We start from the raw sequence: 21,718 nt of genomic DNA on the forward strand, positions 1-21,718 counted from the left end.
TTGGCTCAGAGGTTAAAGGTTCAGTCTAATCTTGCAGAGCCCTAGAGTAGTGTCCTCAGCACCTCCATCAGGCAGCTCCAGATGTGGTAACTCCAGATGCACAGGATCTGTGGTTCACTATGTAGTTCAGGGTCTACCTTAGCCACTCAGGTACCAGGATTACAAAGATGTGTACCATCAAAGCTGGGCAGAGCTGTTTCTCTTGATCTGGGTAGTGGTTGCAGGATGGTCCCTTCATAACCCAATCTATGTGTATGTCTTTGATATTCTCTATAAGCAAAAGAACCAAGCCAAACTAAAACTAAACAACCTCAGAGAAAACTGGAAAATATTTCATATTAAGTTTAAGCAAAATGTAAGTAAAGCAGGCCCCAAATCAGCTTTTAAGAGGACCTTAAAAGGCATCTCCCAAACTGTGAGAATTGTCATACACAGCAAAGGGAAGATCTCAGAGAGACCATGGACCAATGGTTCAGAACTGAGAGATGGCTGGAAAACCATCCCTCAGAGACCCTCCCAGCTCTGAAACTTTAGCTCACCTGACATCATTTTACAGATCAGAAAATCAAAGACCAGATTTCAACCGTACCTTATCAGCCTTCAGGGCCAGCTCTATCAGAAGCAGATCCACCTTATCAGCCTACAGGGCCAGCTCTATCAGAACTAGATCTAAAATTCAGTTCTCTCCCTCTGGGGCTTTTTCATGACAGATCCCAGCAAGAAGATGCTTCAAAGAACATCAAGGTTGGATTTTCTTTGGAGAAAGTAGATTCAGAAACTGTTCTAGGACGGAGTCTGGCTACCCTGAGGGGTTGGCTGGGACATCCTGGGCTCAGCCTGCAGTTATTTTTTTCTCAGTGTCCTCTCTGCCTTCCATGGCCTCTCCTATCTCTGCTCCTCATGCCTTTCTGAAGATCTAGATGCTTCTCAGTCAGTGGTTTCGGTTCAAACTTGCACATTTCAGATTTACTGGCAATTGCATGTGCAGCATTGTTGGCATCGTCTGAGGTACGAAAATCTAATTAGTGAATGTTAAGTAACTTGTCCAAAAGTTTGTAGCTAGAAGCCAATAAAGTCAACTCCAGAATTCAGATTTTAAGTGACTGTGCCATCCTGCCTACGCAATTTGTTTTTTTTTTCTGTCATTAATAGAAAGGAAATTGCATGTAATATAATTTTGAAAGTTAAGTCTTTCAGGAAACTTTATAAAAAAACGTTTCTCTCTCTCTCTCTCTCTCTCTCTCTCTCTCTCTCTCTCTCTCTCTCTCTCTCTCTCTGTGTGTGTGTGTGTGTGTGTGTGTGTGTGTGTGTACACGCGTGCACTGATTGGTCTGGTGCTGTTAACGGCTTCATCAGTGAGAAAGAAAATTAATTTTCCAATGAGTGAGAGTTCTTCTAAGAGATGCAAAGATAAAATTCAAAACCCAGGAGCACCACTGCTACGCAGCGCGGACTAGGAAGGACCTGGGACCATCTCGGGTAAGGACAGTCTGGACCAGGTCAGACGCTGGAGTCCCAGGCGGAGTGGGCGTGGCGGCTGGGTGGCAGGTCCATTCCCGGAGCTCCATGCAAATGACATGCAAATAAGCGCGTGGAAGTTGCAGCGCTTTGAGCTTTCCCAGTCCAGAGAGCCGCGCTGCCGCCCGCTGGCTCGGTCCGCTCCGGTCTGCCTGCCGCTTGCTGCTGCGCAGGGTCGCCACCTCGGTGCTCGCAGCCCGTTCAGCTCCCAAGGCGCCTGTCCGACCGGCCGCGGAGCCCGACGCCCGCGGCTGCGCGTCGCCGCGCTGGTGAGTGAGCCTGCCCGCGCTTTTGTCCTGTCACAGTCACCCGATTCCCGGTGGGAAATGGCTCCTAGGAGCGGCAAGAGTTGGGGTGTGAGGGGGACACTAGCTTCAAAAGGATGACTCCTCCCCCACCCCGGCCTTTGCAGAGGGCTTGATGACCGCCGGGTCCTCCACCACCAGGGTGATGCCGGGACGTGGACGGTTCGGTTCGCTCTCTCGCACTGCACAGAGCCCGCCGCGCTTCGCCTTCCTTCGTGGTTAGCCGGGGCGCTTTCCTGAGGAACTTTGTTAGTGATGCCTGCTTTAGAGAAGTTTGGGATAGACTGATCTCCAGGAGTGGCTTAGATAGTATGCCCTTCTCTGGATCGTAGGGATCTGAAACTCTTGAAAACCCAAAGAACTGAGTTTCTAAGACTGGCACGGCAGATGGGAAGATACTGTTGACGAGAATGTTTGGGGCTTTTAAAAATAAAATTGAGGTGGGAAGATTTTGCTGTATTATAAAGACCCCCGCTCCATTGGGGTCTGAAGGGAATACAATTAGCTATTGTGCTTTCAGGGAATTGGGTTGGGGTGAGGGAACACCCGGGCAGTGGGTGCAGATGGTGCTGGCTGGCTCACCATCTCTTTACTCAAGTGCAAAGAACGGGGTATGTGAATTTCCCCTTCTTCCGCAGCCCCTCCCACCTCAGCTCTCCAGAGCCTGCTTGAGACTCTTTCCCCTCCCAGAAGATGTGATGTGGTGCCTGCACTTCCTTGCCCGGGAAGAATCTTTGCTTGTTGTTAAAATGGCACAACTTTACTCTAAATCTTTAGGAATCCACACACCAGTCTCTGGGGAGAAATGTGGCATTGCTGTAACCAGTGTTCCTAAAACCTTCCCTTTCCTTCCCCTCAGCTACCCTTTTCTTGTCTGTCAAATTCTTGACCTTTGCAACTGTTTTCTACTGTCTTCCCTGTCTTAGCCTCTCTATTCTGACCCAGGAAGAACTGTGGAGGTGATGCCTTGCCTTCTGGGCCCTAGATTAGTCAAAGAGTCCTGCCTGGGTCCAGAGTGACCTTGTCCCAGCCTTCCCACCCTCAGGGTCCAAGAACCTGAGCTAAGGCTAGAAGGAACCTTCTTGAATACTTGGTTCTGAGTGGGAGAATGGTTGTAGTCTGGGGACATGCACAGGGGCCTTTGTATGAAGATGAAGGGATCATACAGCTTGCAGAAACACTCTACTGTGCTACAGGTCTGTACATAAGTCGTGTGTGTTTGTGTGTGTGTGTGTGTGTGAAAGAGAGGAGGTACTGGGGTGGCACTATGATTGGCCAATGGAGGAAGAGTGTAGCTGGGTTAGGGGTGGGCAGTGGACATGACAGAGTTCAGGTCCTCAGAGTAGGTTTTGTGTGTGAGATTCCTGAGTCCTTCCTCCAGAAACTGTTCCCGCAGGTGCTAGATCTCAGAGAACATGTATGAAATCAGGACTTTGGGATATTGCTGACCTAACTAATAAGACCAGGTAGGCCTACGTGGAACACAGTAGACAGACAGCTGTCACTACAGAGCGGGGAGGAGTCTTCAGAGAGGGCTTGCCTGGCCAGGTATATAGAGTCACAGGTCACAGGCCTTGCAAGGTATGTGGTAGAGGAAGAGTGTTGGTCCTGACTGCTAAGTCTCTTCAGTGCATTCTCTGGGAACACCAAGGACTCACTCTCAAGAAACACTCCTTGATTTTTTTTTTTTTCCCTTCGATGTATAAGGTGAAAGACTACACATCTTTATTTAGTCCCATTTTTTTCCCCTGTGAAATGCACCTAGTTAGTTGGTTTGTTGTTTCTTTGTTAAAGAGACTCACACAGTGGGGATTTGAGAATGAAGCATCATGGTCAACATAGGAGTCTCGTTTAGTCTTCTGAGAAAAATGTTTTGCAATGCACACATATTTTTCGTTCATAAGAGCCTTCTGTTGGCTAAGCATAGTAGCACGTGCTTTTAATCCCAGCACTGAGGAGGCAGAAGCAGGAGGATCCCTGTGAGTTCAGAAGCCAGCCTGGTCAACATAGCAAGTTTTAGGACAGCCAGAACTACATAGAGAGACCTTGCTAAAACAAAACAAAACAAAACACCCAAAGAAATAAATAACAACAAAACTCCTCCCATTCTGTCCTTTCTGCAAAGCTAGTGAAATTTGGAGAACAACACTGTATAAAGTAATATTTTCCAACAAAAGAGACATTCAATATAGAGCAATTAAAAATATTTTGAGATTATAATTACATTTCCCCTTTCCTTCTCCTCCCTCTATATATTCCCCAGTTTTCTCTCCTTCAAATCCATGGCCTCTTTTTCATGAATTATTATTAGATACATATGCATATATACATACACACACATATATAATCTGTTGAGCCATTCCTCCGCCTCCACCTCTGGCCAACAAGGGGTATGCACAGAAGTCAAAAGGTGGGGCCTTTTGCATGAAAGACTTACACACATGAATGCTTGGGTTCCAGTAGGATCAATTGGTTGTCACAGGGGTTTAGAACCAAGGAATTATCAAGCAGTCGTCCAGTCTGAAGACGGAGCAAGGCCACTTGCAGTGAGCCCTAGTGGCATGTGACCTTTTTCCCTTTCCCTCTGCTCTTTCAGCCTCCTGTCCCACAGAAGTCCTGAGATGCCAGGTAGCAGCCTGCCTGTCTGTCACATCTCTCCCACGTCTCCCATTTCGCAGGTGCCTCCCAATTATTTCGATTTGAAGTTTAGTTGTTCTTCCTCCAGGTAAAGCTAATAGGGCGAGTAAGTGCAGCTCTTAGGTGAACATACTCAGGACTGTTGGACCCAGTTGGTCACCACAGGCCAGGAGGTCATCCCTTCTGCCTTGGTACCTGCACCTCAGATGCCAGGCTGTAGCACTTGAGCATTGTGGCATGACAGGCAGCCTTACGGAGTTGGGGCACAGGCAAGGTCAGCAGGAATTGCTGCTTAACACTGGGGGACTGAGGGAGGCTGACTTTTCAGATGCCCCCTGGGACCTTCTTTTCAGTGCCTTCCTGCTCACTGTCCCTGGGTGTCTGAGGGCGAATGCTCACAATGGGAACCCCACTAGGGAGCTCTGGGAATTTTTGTGGAGATCCAGCTTCTCAAATTTCCCAGCGTTGTCCCATCCCCCCACTCCCGGTAGATCTGTGCCCTCCCTCCCATTCTGCCCTCCCCAGCTCTGCTCCTCCCTCCCGGGTCTCGAGTGCACAGCCCTCTGGAGACCCAAAGCCCCCAGGACAAAGGAAAGGGGATGAGGAGAGGATTTCCCTTTCTTTCAGATCCGCAGCTTGGTTTCCCCCCTAGCTCTGGGCCCTCAGATCTAATGTTAATTTGTTAAGCCAGGGCCTTATAAACTACTTCTCATACTTGGGAACACTGGTAATTTGGGCACATATTGAGATTTAAAAAAAAAAAAGTAGCTGTGTGCCTTTTGTTTCCAGAAATTAATGATTTTTGTTGTTGTTGTTGAAGTACAGATAGTTCTTCAGAAAACTGGCAGGAGGCAGGTGAATTTTGAACTTTAACCAATAGGTTCAGATCTGTCCTATCTTGTTTACTGGCTGGGTGTTCTCCTGTACAGTAGTGTCTTTATCTGAACATGAAAGGGCAGTTTCAAAAATTAAATTGTCAGGGCTGTAAAAATTCAGTCAGTGAAGGGATTGCCTCACAAGTGTGAAAACTTGCGTTTCATTTCCAGAAGCCAGGTTAAAAAAAAAAAAAACAGCCTTTGTGGCACAGGCTCATAATCTCAGCACTGGGGAGACAGAGGAGAGTCACTGGGGAGACAGAGGCTGGAGATCCCTAGGGCTCATGGCCAGCCTGCCTAGTGGCCAGCCATCTACTAGGTGATCTTCAGGTCTATGTGACTTTCTATCTCAAAATAAAAAGGCAGATAGATAGATGGCTCCTGAGAAGAGACACCTAGAGTTGACTTTTGGCTTCCAAAATATGCATGCGTGCCAACACGTGTTCACTCACACATACATGCTTAACTACCGAATAGAAAAAAAGAGAAATTATTATTATAGCCTATTGAATGGCGTTCATCATGTCCATGGATTAACTGTAAATGAGCCAGCAAGCATAATTCGATATCTATTCTCCACCTCGTTGTATAAAGCCAAGGGTCTTAGCCCTTTTAGACTTAGGTCTGTATGAGGAAACAGTTGCCATGGATGAACTAAACAGAAAACAGGAACAGCACAGAACTTCCAAGTGTGTAAGGTGGCAAGAAATTCAGGGGCTGCAGTGGTGGGGGAGGCCTCAGACACAGGAGGCGAGCAGGTGGATGTCTGCCAGGAGAGAGGGTGAGGAACGCTTGGCTCCATGTCTGAAAGGGCTCAGCTGGAACCTGGTGGGACACCTTTGACCCCATGGTGTTCTCCCAACCATGCATGTCTGCTTCTCCCGGGATTTATTTTCGTGAATGATTTTCATTTCTGGGCTTGTTTTCTTTCTGCCCAGAGTATTCCAGGTGTGAATTCAATTTTATGCCGAATCAAAAATAATGAGAGGGAATTCTATGGCTTCAGCAAAGGCTTGGTCCGATAGAAGTTGTTGGTTTGGGGGGGGGGGGTTCTGTGCTCTCTTCTCGAGCTTCTTTTGTTGTCGCTCATTTCCTTGCTCTAAACTGCTGAGCACTGGATGAATGGAGACATACCCACCTGAGCTTGCATGAGCAAGGAGGTGTAAGAGGCAACCTGGTGGAATGATAATCACCCACAGCTTTATCTCTCATCTGTGCTGATAGAAGACAGTGATACGGTGGGACGATCAATGTCCTCTTCTAAACCAAAGGAATGGGTACAAATTGGCTCTGGTGTCTATTCCAGTTGGAGCTGTAAATTCCTTAAAAGTCATCCTCTTTATTTTTATTTATTTTAAATGGCTATTAGCTTTTATGGGTGTGGGTGTTTTGTCTGCATGTGTCTCTATATGGAATGCATGCAGTGCCCATGGAGGCCAGAAGAGGGCATCTGATTCCCAGATCTGGAGTTAGAGATAGTTGTTAGCCACCAAGTGTGTGCTGGGATTGAAATCAGATCCTCTAAAAGAGCAGCCAATGTTCTTAATGCCTGAGCCATCTCCCCAGCCTCTGCTTTGTGAATCTTGAAGCACAGTCTGGGCATGCCACCCCTTCTTCAGAAACCTCTGCTGGTTCTGGTCCCTCAGAATACTCTCACCTAGAAATTCAGAAGCTTCCCCCCCACATCTTCCCCTCCCATCCCCCCACCCCCATCTCTCCAAGTCCACACACTCACTGCTTTGTCCCACAACCTTCACCTAGTGAATACCTCCATGTCTTTCTAGTGCATTCTCTTCTGGAACATTCTCCACGTGCTGCTTTCCCCGTTAAATTCCTCTATCCTTGCCTGTTTGTTCAAGAAATTAGTTGAGTTTCTAACTCTTGACCCCTGTGGAGGCTGCCTTTGACCTCAGTTTCAGCATCTGGAGCAATCTGTTCTTGCAGAATTTAAGGTGACTAGTCATATATTATTGTGGAATGCTTTGATATTTTATTTGATTTTTTTTTTCATGGTAAAAATTTATAACGAGTTTGGAAAATCTTCTGGAGAAGGTAGTGGTGATGTCTACTCCTTACAGCAGGGTTCCAGAACTGCATAATAATGCTTCCCTGCTAGTCCAGCTGGCTCAGTGGGTTTAGGGGCTCTCTGATGCTTGTTTGTCTTGTTTTTGTTTTGTTTTGTTTTGTTTTTCACAAAGCTCCCTGGATGATTCTGAGAGCAGCCAAAGATGGGGCTCAATCTTGGTTCAATTTTTTTCATGATGTCATTGTTTCCTTGATTTGGGTATTAACAGTAATTCTTCAGAATTAACAAACCAACTCTGGCTAGGTAAAAAGAAAGAGGGAAGGAATGGAGGGAGGGAGGGAAGGAGGGAAAGAAGTAAGGAGGGAGGGAGGGAAGTAAGGAGGAGGGAGGAAGGAAGAGAGAAGGAATAAGGTAGAAGCTGTGCCTTGTGTAGTTCCTCAGGAAACAAGCATCCCTCTGATGTACACATTCTCAACAGTGTCCGAGTGTTTTGTTCATAGAGTTGCATACTCATTTCTTCATCATTGGTGCAAGTAAGATATAAAGATCCTTCTGAACTGTGTTGTCAGTTTCACATGATTTTGAGAGGAAATGCTGGTTTTTACAATCAGTGTTCGTGAGTTCTGAATGTTGGTCAATCCTTGTTCCAAGACAGACACTGGGTTAAGCTGTAGGTGTTTTGCTGGCTTTGTTTGTTTTTAGAGTATGTTGTCTCTGATTGTGTGGGTTTTTGCATCTGTGTCTCAAGTGAGATAAAACTATGGCTTTTGCTTTCTTTGCCCAGTTGTATATAAGCCTCAGATTTTTGACACATTTCCATCTTTGGAATGAATAGAAGCACTCTCTGAGACACTGAAAGATGCTGTAATTTCCCTACTTTTTTTTTCTTCTTCTCTCTCACCTTTCTCTTTCTGGATGTAGAAGTCCCACCTTCATGGGTTTGGTTTTTCTATAACTAAGCAAAGAATATTGCTAAAAGTTGATGTCCTGGAAATTAACCAGAGACTTTGGAAATTAAATCATTAGTGCTTACGTTATTTTCTTATTGTGATAAAATACCTGGAGAAAAAAAACCATCTTAAAGAAGCGAGTGTTTATGTTGGCTCCTGGTCTGTGGAGGCACAGTCCATCCGAATGGAGGGTGTGGCCGAATTCTTCTGGAGCTGTGGAGCTGTGGAGCTGTGGCTGCAGTGAAGTGAGGCCTGGCCTTATACCTTGGCAGGTCAGAAGACAGAGCACTTAGCTGCAGGCACTCAAACCTAGCTAGCCTAGAACTGATGCCTTCTAAAATCCTCTTAACAATGTCTGTCTTGTAGAGCAGGAGACTTTAATTTTTGATCAAGTCCCATTAATCTTAAAAATGTATTGTACTTTCGGTGCTGAAGCCAGGGTATCTAATTTACACAATGTGTGTTTCTTAGGATTTTCTTAATATGTTTTACAGTTCCTATAAATATAATTTGAGGAGCTTTTCTTTCTTTCTTTTTTTTTTTTTTTTTTTTTTTTTTTTTTTTTTTTTTGGTTTTTCGAGACAGGGTTTCTCTGTGTAGCCCTGGCTGTCCTGGAACTCACTCTGTAGACCAGGCTGGCCTCGAACTCAGAAATCTGCCTGTCTCTGCCTCCCAAGTGCTGGGACTAAAGGCGTGCGCCACCACCACCCGGCTTGAGGAGCTTTTCTATTGCCCCCATTTTTCTCCCAGATGAACGATGGAGACCTGGTATATTTATTAATGAGCTTCTTGCACTACAGCCAGGCAGATACTCATCTATTCTAATCCTAATTTAATCTGATTGGGCTGCCTACTACCCAGCCATGTGCCTCATTACTTGCCAACTTAGCCTTGCCCTGGCTGTTCCTGCTCTGTCAATGTCCTCATGCCAACGCCCCTGGTGACCTGCTCATTGCCATTGCCTCATGGTGAACTATTCATGGTGACTCTCTCACCTGAGCTTCTCTCTTTCTGGATGCGGAAGTCCCACCTTCTCCTCTCCCATCCAGCTAATGGCTGAATCACCTCTTTATTGACCAATCAGAAAAAAAAAATACTAAGTCAAGAAATGCTCCATAATAATGACAATAACAAAATGCAGACTGCATCCAGATCTCTGGGTACAGAAACCAGCATCTGCATACACAGTGAGCAAGACCCTCCCCAACAAGTCCCAGGTTTCACTTTTAAGTTTGATGGGGTTTGGTTTTGAGTCAGCTGTTATACTTGTTTCAAGATACAGACGTTCTTTTCTCCATAGGAAGGTCTAGTTGTCTACTGTAGTGAAAAACTGCCCCTCCCTTTGTACCTTTGTTGAAAATCAATTGAGCATGTGTGTTTGTGTGTTGGGGGTGGGGAGATGTCAGCTGAGTGTTTCCCACTGCTTTATGTGTTTATCTAAGCAGTGATACAGTATCAAAACCTTTGCATCTTTGTTAGATCTTTTAAAATCAGGAAGTTGATTCGGCCTACTTCCTTCTCAAAGTTGTTGAGCCACTCTAGAGCTTTTGCTGTTTAGATACATTTTAGGACTATCATGTGGATGTCTACATTCAAATCCTGCTGGAAGTTTTGTTGTTGTTGTTTGCTGGTTGATGGGTTGATTTTGTTTGTTTTATTTTTCTGAGACAGGATCTGTTCATACTCTTGTAACTCCACCTAGAGGCAGGCATCTGGGCATTGTCTAGATTAAGGTTAGCCTCTAAGAATGTCTGAGAGTGTCTCTCTGTCTCTGTGTCTGTCTGTCTGTCTGTCTGTCTGTCTCTCTCTCTCTCTCTGTGTGTGTGTGTGTGTGTGTATGTGTGTGTGTGTGTACATTGTGTATGGATACCTGTGGAAGCCAGAAGAAGGCAATAGATCCCCTGGAGCTGGGGAGTTACTTGTGTTTGTGAGCTGCCCTGTGTGAGTGCAGGGAACTAAACTTGGTCCTCCGCCCGAGAAGCAACCGCCACTCTTAACCAATGGGCTATCTCCTTTGTTTTGAGATTGTCTTGATTATGCTCATTGATATGCTCATTGGTCTGTCTTCTTACTGTGGGTAGGATCTTTCCTTTGGCAGCAGATCCTGGACTGTACAAAATGGAGACCACAAGCTAGGTCCTGGCATGCATTTGTTCATGCATTACTCTCTGCTGTTGACTGTGGAGGTGATAGGACCCGATGCTTCAGTTTCCTGCCGCTTCTCAGAGATGGGCTGTAACCTGCCATGGTGAGCCGAAAAAAAAAGGCTTCCTCTTTTAAGCCGCTTTTGTCAGGGTGTTTACACAGTGACAGAAAAGTAGACTGCAGGTCTTTATTGCACAACCCAGGCTAGCCTGCAGTTCACTGTGCAGGTCAAGTCTCCAGTGTGCAGCAGACCTCCTGGCTCTGCTGCTGCTGCACGTGTGCACCGGCTCACCCACTTTGCAAGTGTGCTAATCAGTGGTAGTTTCACATTAAGAAGAACTTCCATCTTGATGGTGTGTTGTGGGGTGCGGGGGTGGTGGTGGTGGTGTGGAATAGGTGTGTGTAGAATGCCCATTAGCCATATTGCTCTAATGATTTGTGTATCATATGATTTCTTCCCCAGTGTTCTTTACGTTTTATCATATAAATGTTGAATGTACTTTGTTAGATTCTAGACTTATGCATTTTCAGTACATTTTCAGTACAATTTTAAAATATAACTTTTAGTTAAATCTTATTTTCAGATTGGTTATTATTATTATTTATAATTACAATAATGTACATTAACAGATTAGTTATTACTATTATTTATAATTACAACAATGCATTTTAACAGAATTTTACAAACTTAAATTTTGGCAAGCACACACACACACACACACACACACACACACACATACACACAGTATTCAGGGATCTAATGTAACTGGCACCTAATTACAGTTAGCTGACTAAAGATGTTTAATTTACATAGTCTTAGAGCCTAAGGTATAGAATCAAGCTTAAGCCTTTACTTCTCTGCCTCTAAAATGTTTCTCTGGGCATTCTTTTTTGAGTTGATTTTTTTGTTGTTGTTGTTTTGGTAATTGATCTTGTATTATAACCTACTAACTATTTTCTTTGTCTCTCTGTCTCTGTCTCTGTCTGTCTCTCTCTGTCTCTCTCTCCTTTTTCTTTTGATTTTTCAAGACAGGGTCTTTCTGTGTAGCCCTGGGTGTCCTGGAACTCCCTCTGTAGACCAGAGATCCTCAAACTCACAGAGATCCACCTGCTTTACTGCGTCCTGAGTGCTGGGATTAAAAGTGTGTACCACCACCGCCAGGCTATGTGACATTCAAGTCTATTAGATAGTACTTTATTTGTAAATTCCAAGAGATATTCATTGTGGATAATAATGTCATCTTTGATAAAGACAGTTTTATTTCTTCTAATCCTGTTACTTGACTTTCATTGATTGCTCCAGGTGTATGTGTTAGGATCTGCAGTCTTACATCAAGCAGAAGTGATGGAGACACACGTCGCTGCCTTACTTTTCATCCCTGGGGCCAAGCATCTAAGCCTTATGTAATTTTTTACTGTGTTAGAGGTGGGACTTTTGTTTATGCCCTTTATAGGATTGAAGATGTTTGATTCTATTTTTATATCATTAAGATTCATTTTTTAAAATCATAAATGAACATTTTTTTCAAGTACTTTTTTGGGGTCTGTTGAGAATGTCATATATTGCTTTTCTTTATTCTGTGAGTTGGCAAAGCTTTCTGTCAAGGACCAGTGTGATCTTGTGACATTTAAGAAATATGTATTTTGCCTTTACCTCCAGTTTTTGGCAGATAAAACCTACAGTTTTCCTGAATGGAGGGGTTAGACCAGTATCTGTAGTAATGGTAGTTATTCAAAAGAAGTTTCAACTGTGCTTCCACCTTTGCATAGATTCAGGCTGGAAGCAGACTGTCAGTGAATCAATTATGTAGTTAAAAGCTTGCTCCCTGACCTTCAGAGAGGAGAAAAATACTAATAGTTTAGTTAATCGCCAATGGCAAGGGAGAAATTTTAATCAGTCACTTTGTATAATGGAACCCCCACAAAAGCTTCTGAATTATGGGGCTTGAACAACTTCTGGCGTGGCAGATCCTGATGTGGTGGTGGTATGCCTGAAGAAGCATGCAGGCTCCAAGCTTCTTCTCATAGTCCTGTGTCTCTAACCCATCAGGCCGTTCCTGCATTGCATCCTTTATAATCAGCCTGCAAATGTTAGCAAACAGTGTTCCCGAATTCTTAGAGCAGTTGTACCAAATTAATGAGCCTGAGGAGGAAGTATATTTTGTTTTGATTTTTTAATAGTTGACCAGTCAGAATTACGGCAGGCCATGGACTTGCCTGGCATCTGACCATGGAGAATGAATCTGTGATCTGAGGCAGCAACCTCAGGTAAATGGCTTGTAAGGTTCCAGCACGACTCCTTACTCAAGTCCTGTAGATCTCTTACATTCAGTGACTCAATTCAGCCACTATAGAGACAATAAATAAGCAAGCGGGTAGAGTTGTGTTCAGTGCTCTTCACTTAAAAAATGGGCTTCAGTTAGGTTTGGCCTTTAGGTCACCCTTTGCCTCGTCACGGTTTCTCCGAGTTCTGCCTTTGTCTGTTGGTATGCCTGAACATCAGTTGACTTGCTAATGTTTGAACCAGCCTTGTGTTCTGGGAATGTACTTTACTTGGTCACACTACGTGTTAGAATTCTTACTTGCTGGACTCAGCTCGCCACCATTTGGTCGAGGGTGTTTTTGTGTCTATACTTGGGAAGTGTATTGGTCCAGGTTTCTTGTGAGATCCCTGTCTGATTTTAATGGCAGGGTAGGACATGATGAGTACTGTTCCCTCCCAACTTCTGAAAGAGTGTGTATAAAATCGTTACTTATTACTGAGGTTTTTGGGTAGGATTTGTCGGGGGTGTTTTTAACTTTTGATAGGATGGTTCTAACAAATTAAAAAAATTTTAAAAAAATACAGAACTAGTCCAGTTATCTGTTCATTCTCGAGTGGCTTGCAGCGGTCCGTACTGTCTGAGCAATTTGTTTATCTTATCTAGGGTAGAATCCTGTGTGCACTTACTTGCTTTTCAATGGTTTTGGGAGTTACACTGACCTTCATCCTGGCTTTTGTGGTTTGTATATTCTTTTCTGTCTCTATTAACCTAGCTCAAAGCCGCCTTTTCTATCTGTCCTTTGAAAGACTTAGATAAGCTGGGCGGTGGTGGCGCATGCCTTTAATCGCAGCACTTGGGAGGCAGAGGCAGGCAGATTTCTGAGTTCAAGGCCAGCCTGGTCTACAGAATGAGTTCCAGGACAGCCAGGGCTATACAGAGAAACCCTGTCTCCAAAAAAGCAAAAACCAAAAAACAAACAAAAGAAAGAAAAAAAGAAAGAAAGAAGGAAAGAAAGAGAGAAAGAAAGAAAGAAAGAAGGAAAGAAAGAGTCAGCTATTGCTCTCATGGCTTTCCTGCTTTCCCTGTGATTTTCTGTGTAATTTCTCATTTTCTTCTGTTATTTCTTCTGCTTTGCAGTTGCCTAGTCTTTTCTCCATCTTAATGCTGCAGCTGAGACCACTGATCTGACACCTTTTTTCTAGTACTTATGGGGTTTTCCTTTCTGGGTCAGTAGGCATGGGCAGTGGTCACACAGGTAGGTATACAAGAACTTTCCTACCTGTAGACACGTTTAGTGGAGGTCTCAGTGATGACCAGCCAGGGAGAGGTCAGAGGAAGGAAGGGGACAGTGGCTGTTCTTCCCTCTGTCCCCAAAGGTGGAGGCCTCTGTGTCACTGCTCCCAACATGGCCTATACAAAATGGAAGAGGGAGCTGGAGTTGCTGCCGTCTAGGTGACTAAAGGATTCTCTCTCGATGCTGTGGAGGAAGGGTGAGGGAAGTGCTGGTTAAGGACAGATGGTAAATATTTTGAGCTTTGAAGGCTATCTTCTCTGTACTTTCGGCTACTTTAGCATGGCCACAGTCATGGGACTATATACATGATAGGCACGGATGTACTTTAATAATGTTTTGTTTTCATGGAAAGAGAACAGGATTTTCCAGCAGGATTTTGCTAACACCTGCTGTGAAGCATGACAGCGTAGATTGTCTTGATTATTTTCACCTCCCAAGCCTGGTAAATGAGTCCTGGCAATGAACATCACCAGGTTTAGAACATCCCGGTCTGTTCTGTAGCTTATGAGGTGCTCGACACAGGCCGCAACAGTGTCTCCCGTCAGCCGAGAGTCTGTCACTGGAGGGAACTGCCGCGCCCATGTGTAGTCTCTTTGCCTCAAAGTCTCTGCAGACATCCAGGCCTGTAGGAAATGGGAGTTGTGCGAAAGAGTTGGACTCTGCAGCTCCAGACAGAGCTTTCCATTTTGGAAGCAACACTCAAGTTTTGTCTGTGGGTCCTGCCCTCTAATTATGCTCCCCTTCCACTGAGGGGTATGGTTAGCTCCATGAACATACACGTGGGCTTCCCAGCAGTTCCTCATGCTGGCTTTCTGGGAAGGTTTGACTGGACCTTTTCAGGGCTGACGTTCCTTTAACACAAGGTGTGCTGTGTGTGGGAGAAGGCAGAACCTGGGAGGTAGGCCTGTCTGAGCTCTGAATGACCCTCATGCTTATACAATCTAGCTCATTGGTGGAAGGGGGGATGTGGGTTGATAAGATGAGTGTCTGGGGCTGAAAGTAAGATGGGTCAGCGGGTAAGAAGCACATGCTGCTGAAACTTGACCTGAGCACAGTCCCTGGAGCCCATAGTGTACTCCTCAAAGTTGTCCTGTGATCTCTGTACACACACACACACACACACACACACACACACACACACACACACACACACACCCTATTTTAAAAGGAAAGGGCTGAGGCTACTAAATCCAGTTCAGCAACTTGCTGGGTGAGTGACCCTGGGCATATAATTTAACAACTCTGAATTCCAGTTCAGTCATCTATAAAAGAAAGAGGCCGACAGCTTCCCAGCTTTGTTATCGGGGTTTACTTTAACCTCTGACCTGGGCTGGGGGAGGGGCAGGGAATGATGGACAAGAGTCTACAGAGATGCACAAACAAATTGAAAACCCGAAGGGGAAAGCCACCAGAACCGTACTGTAATTTGGACCAGTGTTTTTACCTCTTTCTTCTTTCTGGCTACAAGACAAAGTGTTCCCTCACTGAAGGCCAGAAACAGTGGGGCCAACCAGTCATGGACTGGAAGCTCCGAAACTGTGAGTCACAATCATACAGTTGGCTATGTTTGTTATCGTGAAGAAAATCAGACTAGTACAACCAGGATGTGGAAATACAGGATGGCTACTTTCCCTCACACAAGTAGAATGTGGACCTACAAGATGGTTGCTTTTCTTCTCCTTGGGTGTTTCTGGGCTGAAAGGTGACAGGTGTGACTCAGGGCTAGGTTTCTGAGTTTTTTTGTAAACATGGACCACTGGATATTGCTTTGGACCTCCTGGCCTGTTACTCAGTAAGGTTCACTAGAATGAGAACCAAGGGAAGCCAGATTCAGTTTGGTGGTGCCAGTTACATAGCTGATGAAATTTGGTGTTGCCAGGACTCCTGGATCTGACCACATACTTATCACCCTCCTGAACTCCCACTGACGGAAGAATGATGAGAAACCTCTCATACTGCCTTTGATCAGGGGTTTCTCCTTTTTGCCAAGGTCACAGTTGCCTGGGCACAGCTGTCTGGGGATAAGGACCTTGCCTCTCCTGCAGTAAGTCAGTGAGGTAAAGAGAGTTCTGCTTCTAGCCCACTCAGCCCAGCCCAGACTGAGACCTCCTGCCCTTGTTCCCATTTTATAGATGATGTCTGAGTTAAGGTTCTTTTAATTTAATTAAGTTCTTTTTTTTTTATTTTTTACTTATTCACTTTACATCCCATTCACTGCCCCCCTCCTGGTCATCCCCTCCCACAATTCATTCCCTCTCTCCCCTCCCCTTCTCCTCTGAGTGGGTGGGTGCCCCCTGGGTATTCCCCCACTCTGGCACTTCAAGTCTCTGTGAGACTAGGTGCGTCTTCTCATACTGAGGCCAGACAAGGCAGCCCAGCTGGAAGAACATATCTCACGTACAGGCGACAGCTTTTGGGATAGCCCCCACTCCATTTGCTCGGGACCCACATGAAGACCAAGCTGCATTCTTCCACATGTAGACATCCAGTTAGTCCAGCACCATTTGTTGAAGATGCTTTCATTTTTCATGGTTTTGGCTTCTTTATCAAAAATCAAGTGTCAATAGGTGTGTGGGTTAATACCTGCATCTTCGATTCGATTCCATTGATCAATGTGTCTGTGTCTGTACCAATGCCATGCAGTTTTTAACTCTATTGCTCTGTAGTACAGCTTGAGGGATGGTGATTCCCCCAGAAGTTCTTTTATTGTTCAAGATTCTTTTGGATACCCTGTTTTGTTTTGTTTTTCCATATGAAGTTGATAATTGCTCTTTCAAGGTCAATAAAATATTGTGTTGGAATTTCAATGGGGATGGCATTGAATCTGTAGATTTCTTTTGGTGAGATGGCCCTTTTCACCATGTTAAACATACCAATCCATGCATGGGAGATCTTTCCATCTTCTGATATCTTCTTCAATTTCTTTCTTCAGAGACTTGAAGTTTTTGTCAAGATCTTTCACTTGCTTGGTTAGAGTTACACCATGATATTTTATATTTTATATTATTTGTAGCTATTGTGAAGGGTGTCATTTCTCTAATGTCTTTCACAGCCCATTTATCATTTGTATAAAGGAGGGCTACTGATTTTTTTTTTTTTGAGTTAATTATGTATCCAGCCACTTTGCTAAAGCCGTTATTTGCTGTAGGAGTTCTCTGGTAGAGCTTTTGGGGTCACTTATGTATACTATCATGCCATCTGTGCATAGGGATACTTTGACTTCTTCCTTTTCAATTTGTATCCCCTCAATCTCCTTTAGTTTTTCTTATTGCTCTAGCTAGAATTTCAAGCACTTATATTGAAAAGATAAGAAGAGATTGGACAGCCTTGTCTTGTCCCTGATTTTAGTGGAAATGCTTTAAGTTTTTCTCCGAGAGTTAATATTTTTTAAAAATCAAATGGCCATAGTAGATCCATGACTCAAACAGAATAGAGGGTGTAGAGTAGTGGTCATTTGTTATCTCTTTGCTGTAGGATCTATAAGGAAACAGGTAATGCCAGGACCCATTTGACTTACACATTGGTTCAAGAATCCAACAATGTACACGGCCCACTTCCAATGTACTCAACACATGGCAAGGCTCATAAAATCTTAGGTATTATTATGATACTCTTTTTAAATTGTTCTACAATTAAGACTTATTGTTTTTATTCCACTATTATGAACCAAAGTACTATGATTATCTTTATCCAAATGGTTTGTTTTCTCTGGTGTATCATTTCCTTGGGTTGCAGGCCAAGAAAAGCATTGGCAGGTGAAAAGGCATGGCCCTCCCTTTTGCTTTCATTCCATATTGTCAAACAGCTCAGATGTGGGATGGTTTTCTCAAAAGGCAGCTGATACTAGACACGTTGGAGACTCAGTCCTAAGGTTTGTGAGTGCCAGGTGTGAGTACCTAGGAATAGTGGGGAGAGAACTGGAGAGAGAACTGCTGGTTGGGGTCTGGAGTTTTCTGCCTCAGGCCTTCCTGACAAGACTTTACTCAAATCACCTTCCCTTCAGACCTTTTCCTGGCCACACTCTCCATGATACCAGCCTCACTGACTTAATTTCTTCTTGTTTTCAGCTCCTACCCAGCATGGATTTATTTTATTGACCTCTTTTTTTTTAAAAAAAAATTATCATTTATTCTCCTTTTCCTTCCTTCACAGTGAACTCATTGAAACCCATTTTTAAAAAAAATACTTAAAAATTACATTGATATATTTACTTGTTTATGCATGTAGGGATGCAGGTGTAGGTACATGCTTGCTGTAGTGTGCATGTAGAGGTCAGAGGACAACTTGTGGTTGGTTCTCTCCCTCCAACATGTGGGTCCTGGAGCTTGAACTCAGATCTTTAACCTTGGCAGCAAATGTCTTTACCTACCTAGCCATCGTTCTGGCCCGAGGCAAAGATTTTTAAAAATATAATACTTTCATTTATTTTTTGAGAAACTTATATATAAATTATATATGTGTATATATAAAATACATATGTGTATATATATACACACAAACATATGTGTGTGTATATATGTGTATATATCCACATGTATGTATGTATGTATATCCATATATGTGTGTGTGCATATATATATATGGATATTCTTTACTCCCCAAGTTTAACTTCTCCCAGATACCCTCTTTCCCTTTCCGACTTTGAGTTGTTGTTGTTTTTAAATGACCCACTGAGTCCAATTTGTGGCACCCACATACACAAATATGTACAAATAAGTGTAGGGCCATCCACTGGAGCATGGCCAGTCTGCAAGGGGCCACATCCCTAAATGAAATTGGCTGTCCCTCTCCCAGCTCATTAGCCCCCATCCTATTCATGCTGGGTGTGTTCTAGCATGGTCTTGTGCAGACAAGCACAGCGGTTGTTAAGTTCATGAGAGCAGCAGTACTGTCATGTCCAGAAGACATTGTCTGCCCCAGTATTTCCCACCCTCCAGCTCTTATGGTTTTCTCCTCTTCTGGGGTGCTCTCTGAGCCTTGGGGAAGGGATGTGATATAGATGTCCCATTCATGACTGAGCTCTCCACCAATATACTGGTTCTCTGCATCTTGACCATTGAGGGAAAGGTCTGTATGCAATATTAAAATCATGCCTTTGGTACATAGCAGCACCAGCACACAGCCTGTGTGAGTTGAATAAATGAAGGTGTTGCAAACTTGGTAAGAGGGGTTAAACATTTAAAAGGGCCAAAGCCGTTATTATCTTTGAGGGGTGTTATTCTTTATTGGTGCTTTGGCCCCTATTGGAGGCTACTAGGGCTTGATATGAGTATCCCTGGTCTATTAGGCATTGTTTTAGGTCTCCGTTACTGGTAACAAACTACCTCACACACAATAGCCTAATTTGAAAAGAAGAGGGAAGAGGTGGCTGGGTGACTGAGATGGCTAGAGTTTAGAATCATGTGAGATCTTCCTTACTACCCTCTAGGGTCTAGGCTTGAAGGCCTTGCTAAGCAGGAAAGCTATCGGGGCCATCACCCGCCTGAAGCCTGGGTTTCCTCACAGCATGGTGGCTGAGTTTCTGGAGGAGGTGATCCCACAGGGACACACTTACTCAGTGAGACCCATGTGAGCTTTGTGTTGTTTTGTTGCCCAGAGGTCTCATACTGTCACTTCTTCAGTAGTCTATTGGTCAACACAATTATAAGCCTGCTCACATTCAAAGGACAGGAGCCAAAGCCCTTCTTTCACCTTTGTGACATCTTCCTAACAGGACAGCTTTTCTCTACCTCCATCTTAAGTGATTGAGCCTCATCGGGACAGGGTCTGCCATGTTTACCTTCCAGTTATCTGGCCCATAATGAGTACTCAGCAAGTGAGGAAACAAGGGAGTATATAACTTTCAATGATGCCTTACAACACTGTCTCTCTAGGATGGCCTTGCACGCCTGTCACCAAGAGGTATGGTTAGTACCAGATGACCGAACACACAAGATGACTGAGTATAGCTTGAGAAGCATATCGTGATGAAATGTCATCTTTGTGGCCTCCACAACCAACAGCTGCCATTTCTGGCTCCTTTTCATCACTTTCTGCCATCTAGTCTCATAAGCAACATTGGAATGTCTACCATGATGGTAACACCTTAAGTGAACTCAGTTGCCCGCTGTGATGATTCTGTGCTGTCATAGTATGGAGCGTGTGTCTTCCAAAAAATATGTATTAAGGCTGTGATCTCCTGTGTGGCTGAATGTCCTGTTACTTGCTATAACAAAATACCCTAACAAAAACAACTTCAGGGAGGAAAGGGCTGGTTTAACTCACAGTTTGAGTATATAGTCCATCACAGTGGGGCAGGCATGGAGGGCAGTATGAATGTGAAGCTGCTGACCACACAGAGTCAGGAGGCAGAGAGTTATGGGTGCCTGCACTCAGCTAACTTCCACCTTTTCATGAAACCCAGGACTCAAGCCCTAAGGATGATGCATGGACAGTCCTATTTCAATTAGCCCAGTCAAGATAATGGCTCACAGTTGTGCCCCAAAACAACATTTTCCTTCATGGATGTGCCTGAAGGCTTGTCTCTTTGGAGGTTCCAGATCTTGTCTGATTGACAACAAACACTACTTGGCACAGTCAGAAGGACTGTGGAACCTTAGAGAGGTAGGGCCTAGTGGGAGGTCCTTTGGTATCTTTGGATGGAAGGCAGTGAGACTTCAGTCCTCTTTTTCCTCCCTTCTTCTCTTTGTGACCATGAATTGAGTGAATTGTATCCACCATGGGCTCCTGCTGTGATAGCCCTCCACAGACCCAAAGCAATGGGGCCAACTGATTAAAGGCTGCCATCTTTAAAACTGTGAGCCAAAATAATCATTTTTCCCTTCTGCATTGATTTTTCCAAGTGTTTGTTATAGAAACAGAAAACTGACAGGGATGGTTAATATCAGTGGTTAACATGGTGAGATCTAGAATCACTGTGGAGACAGGCTCTGGGCCTGCCTGTGGAGGATTCTTTCGACTTGGCTAATTGATGTTTGACTATCTGACTGTTGTGGGTGGCACCTCTCTGAGGGCTGGGACTGTATACAACAGGAGACAGTAAACTGAGCACAAGCATTCATTCCCTACTCTCTGCTTCTTGACTGTACTATGTAACCAGCTCCCTGGAGCTCTGTTGCTGTCACTTGCCCAGCTTGACGGACTGTGACTTCAAGATTTGAGCCAAGACACACCCTTTTATCCCCTTAAGTTGCTTTTGTCAGCTTCTCCCCCAACCGGCCAAGTATGGCAACAGAAAACATAACCAAAACACTAACACACAGATGGCTCCTGCTAGTACCCCATGTTTCAGATGGGGAGTTAGAGGGACCTACACATAAGGAGGCTGCCACTGGCACTTCCTGGTGCACAGTTGGGAGAAATGTAGTCTTATTCCAGAGCCACCTTGGAAGATCCCTGGAGCAGATTAACTTGTACCTTTTGGTACTGTTGTTTCAAGTGTAAACCAGGAAGGGGGATCATTGCCTTTCATGGTTTTAATGTACAGTTAGTGTCCTAGGAAGTTCTCAGGAAGTACAGCCCCCTCTGTGTCTTGCTCTGGTCCTAATTCAGCTAAAAGTATTAATTGTAGAAGAGGAGACATCAACACTTCACTGTTGTGTTCATTGACTAATTTGTACCATTTCAGGCCACAACCTTGGGGGGGATGGAATCTCACTATGAGTCTTTTTAACAGCTCATGGTGAGGTGACAACATTTTGGCCT

General features: G+C 44.3%; 1 protein-coding gene across 3 annotated transcripts in view; it reads left to right on the top strand.

The window, feature by feature from the left end:
- Positions 1-1,695: 1,695 nt before the first annotated feature.
- Positions 1,696-21,718, top strand: part of Mylk (myosin light chain kinase) — a 250,011-nt gene continuing 229,988 nt past the window's right edge. The window contains exon 1 of one of the 3 annotated variants that reach the window (XM_031363765.1): positions 1,696-1,787. Coding sequence is in view for 2 of the 3 variants with exons in the window: in XM_031363764.1 (XP_031219624.1) it covers positions 10,557-10,559 (3 nt within the window). In the remaining variant the exon portion in view is untranslated. Of the gene's footprint in view, positions 1,788-10,470; positions 10,560-21,718 lie in introns of those variants that run through there. The other 2 variants (XM_031363764.1, XM_031363763.1) reach the window with 2 other exon arrangements.

The sequence above is a fragment of the Mastomys coucha genome, unplaced genomic scaffold (assembly GCF_008632895.1).
Source record: "Mastomys coucha isolate ucsf_1 unplaced genomic scaffold, UCSF_Mcou_1 pScaffold12, whole genome shotgun sequence".
Classification (NCBI taxonomy): domain Eukaryota; kingdom Metazoa; phylum Chordata; class Mammalia; order Rodentia; family Muridae; genus Mastomys; species Mastomys coucha.